Source organism: Plecotus auritus (assembly GCF_963455305.1).
Source record: "Plecotus auritus genome assembly, chromosome: 1".
Classification (NCBI taxonomy): domain Eukaryota; kingdom Metazoa; phylum Chordata; class Mammalia; order Chiroptera; family Vespertilionidae; genus Plecotus; species Plecotus auritus.
This window is the reverse complement of record NC_137770.1, coordinates 75,454,727-75,457,002: the sequence shown is the minus strand read 5'-3', so window position 1 is coordinate 75,457,002 and position 2,276 is coordinate 75,454,727. Positions and strand designations below refer to the sequence as shown.

The following is a 2,276-nucleotide window of genomic DNA, read 5'->3' as shown; positions in this document are numbered from 1 at the left end:
GACAAGGGAACAGTGTCACAAGCCACAACGGAGCTATCTTCATGCAATTCAGCCCAGCTTTTACCCTTCCTTTTTCCCAGTACAGACTCCATTACAATTTTAAACCATCCGTAAAGAATGTAGACACACACAACTAAAACAAGTATATCCCTATGATTAGAATTATCTTAAGGGCTTCAGAAACTTTTCAGATATACCTTTGATGGAATGCTCCCCCCACACTCCCGCTAGGACCCAAGCAGGGACATGGTCTGCTCCTGTGAGTCCTGCCAGAACTTGTTTAATGGGTGTTCAGAGTTTTGGTTTTCGTTCTTATTCTTCCTCTTCCTCCTCTTCATCATCATCTTCATCATGGCAATGTGTAATTTCCTGGAGGACCAGTGGGAATAGGCTGGGAGGTTTAATCTCACTAATCGACCGTGTCAACTGGTGTTGCTTATAGTCAGTATCTTTGAAATCCACTGAAGTACGGTTCCGGGTGGCAAGCGGGGACTCCATCTCATTGATATCTACATGTGTGTGTTCCACCATTGATTCATGAGGCATCAAGACGTGGGCAGCTCTGAAGAGGTAGCTGAACGGGTAATACAGCAGGTTGATGAAAGATGCGGCATAGAGGTCAGCATAACGCATCACCTGGCTGGCAAAGAGGGTTTGCCGGGAGCCACTGCGAAACAGGCTTCCCATCATCCCATAGCACATGTCCACGTCATGAGTTACTTTCTTAATACGTCTCTGGATGGAGCTAATGTCTGGGCGCTCATTGCTGCTGCTGTCAAGGTGCTTGTAGAGTTCAGCCAAGAAAATATCCAAGCTCTGAAGCTCTTCAAAAAGTGAACTCTTATCAGTCCAGACATGAAGCTCCTGTGCAAGTTCAGGAATCACCAAGAAAGTTCGCCACCCTTGTCGTTTCTTTGATTTCAAAATGTCCCCAAAAATATGATCTCCAATATACAAAATGCCCTTGCCCTTGGCTCCCAACAGATCACAGATTGTATCAGATGAATCTCCTGAGTAGACAATACCATGTTGTAAGGGCCCTGTGTAGGTACCAATTTTCAGCTTGCCAGTTTTAATATCCACCTGACGAAGTACTGTGCCTTCTCCAGAAAAGAGTGGTTTCCATGCATCCACCAAGATCAGGTCAAAGTAGGACTGCCATGGTTGATGGGAGCTCCCAGGCTTGGGGCCATGTGGGAAATCAAACAGGTAAGTCATAATTTTATCTGTATATTTATAGTCACTGTTGGTGGCAAGAAATACTTTCCCTTCTTCCTTCATCTGGCTCAGAAGCAAAGGCAATTTTCCATCTTTGACTACATACTTCTCAAGATTTTCAACTGTCTTTTCTTTAAGGGAGCCCTTGTAATGAACCCAGTCAACAGCATCCCTTACCTCCTGGAACATACTCCGGTAAGACATGAAGAGGTCCCCATCTTTAAATCCTGTTTCACAGCTGGTATATCTGGGACAATTAGTAAAAAAAAATCTACTAGGCAGGCCAACAGGTAGGTCGCTGATAGGTTGAATAATGTATTCAGAATGTAAAATCTTTCAGTGTCATCTCATTGGATAAATTTATTTGGATACTGCTCTCTAGTTTCTGGTCCCCTTATGAAGTTAAATCCATGTGCACAGACCAAGAGGTTTCCATAGGCATCAACTTTCAAAAGATTTCCATATAGTGTATCGAAGACAAGTCCCCTGATAGGGAATGTAGAATCATAAGCAAAGCTGAGCAGTTCCTGAGGATAGCCAATAGAAACTAATCTCTCCACAGTAAGCTCAAAACCAAGAGACTCGTACTCTGGGGACTTGTATACAGCAAGTGTATAATCCATATCAAAACCAAAACACTTTATTTTCTCCATGGCTAAACTTCGGTTCACAAACACCCGATGATAGGCTTCTCGCCGATATTTTTTCAGGGCATGTTTATCCATGTTAGCAGGCAGATCTGCTGCATTCTGTAACCGATCACTCCAGAAGGTTGTCATTTTAATTGCATGCTGAATTCGTCTCGCCGCACGGCTGCAATCCTAGTGCGCAACTGCCCTTAGTGTTAATTCTTTAAACGTTAAATTTCACCAGTGAAGCCATCAGGTCCAGGGCTTTTCTTTGTTAAGAGATTTGTGATTACTAATTCAGTCTCCATACTTGTTATAAATCTGTTACATAGAATAGATTTTCTACCCTTTTTCATGATCCAGTCTTGACAGATTTTGTATTTCTAGGATTTTTCCATTTCATCCAAGTTATCTAATTTGTTGATGTAC

The 2,276-nt window shown here is 42.6% G+C and overlaps 1 protein-coding gene across 1 annotated transcript; it reads right to left on the bottom strand.

The window, feature by feature from the left end:
- Positions 1 to 312: 312 nt before the first annotated feature.
- On the bottom strand, positions 313 to 2,036 carry LOC308247932 (cytosolic purine 5'-nucleotidase-like; the record flags this gene model as incomplete). The annotated part of the gene is given in 3 exon segments (XM_080667792.1): positions 313 to 1,485; positions 1,488 to 1,565; positions 1,569 to 2,036. Coding segments are annotated over 3 exon segments (1,680 nt in total). The 5' UTR covers positions 1,998 to 2,036.
- Between the last annotated feature and the right edge of the window lie 240 nt (positions 2,037 to 2,276).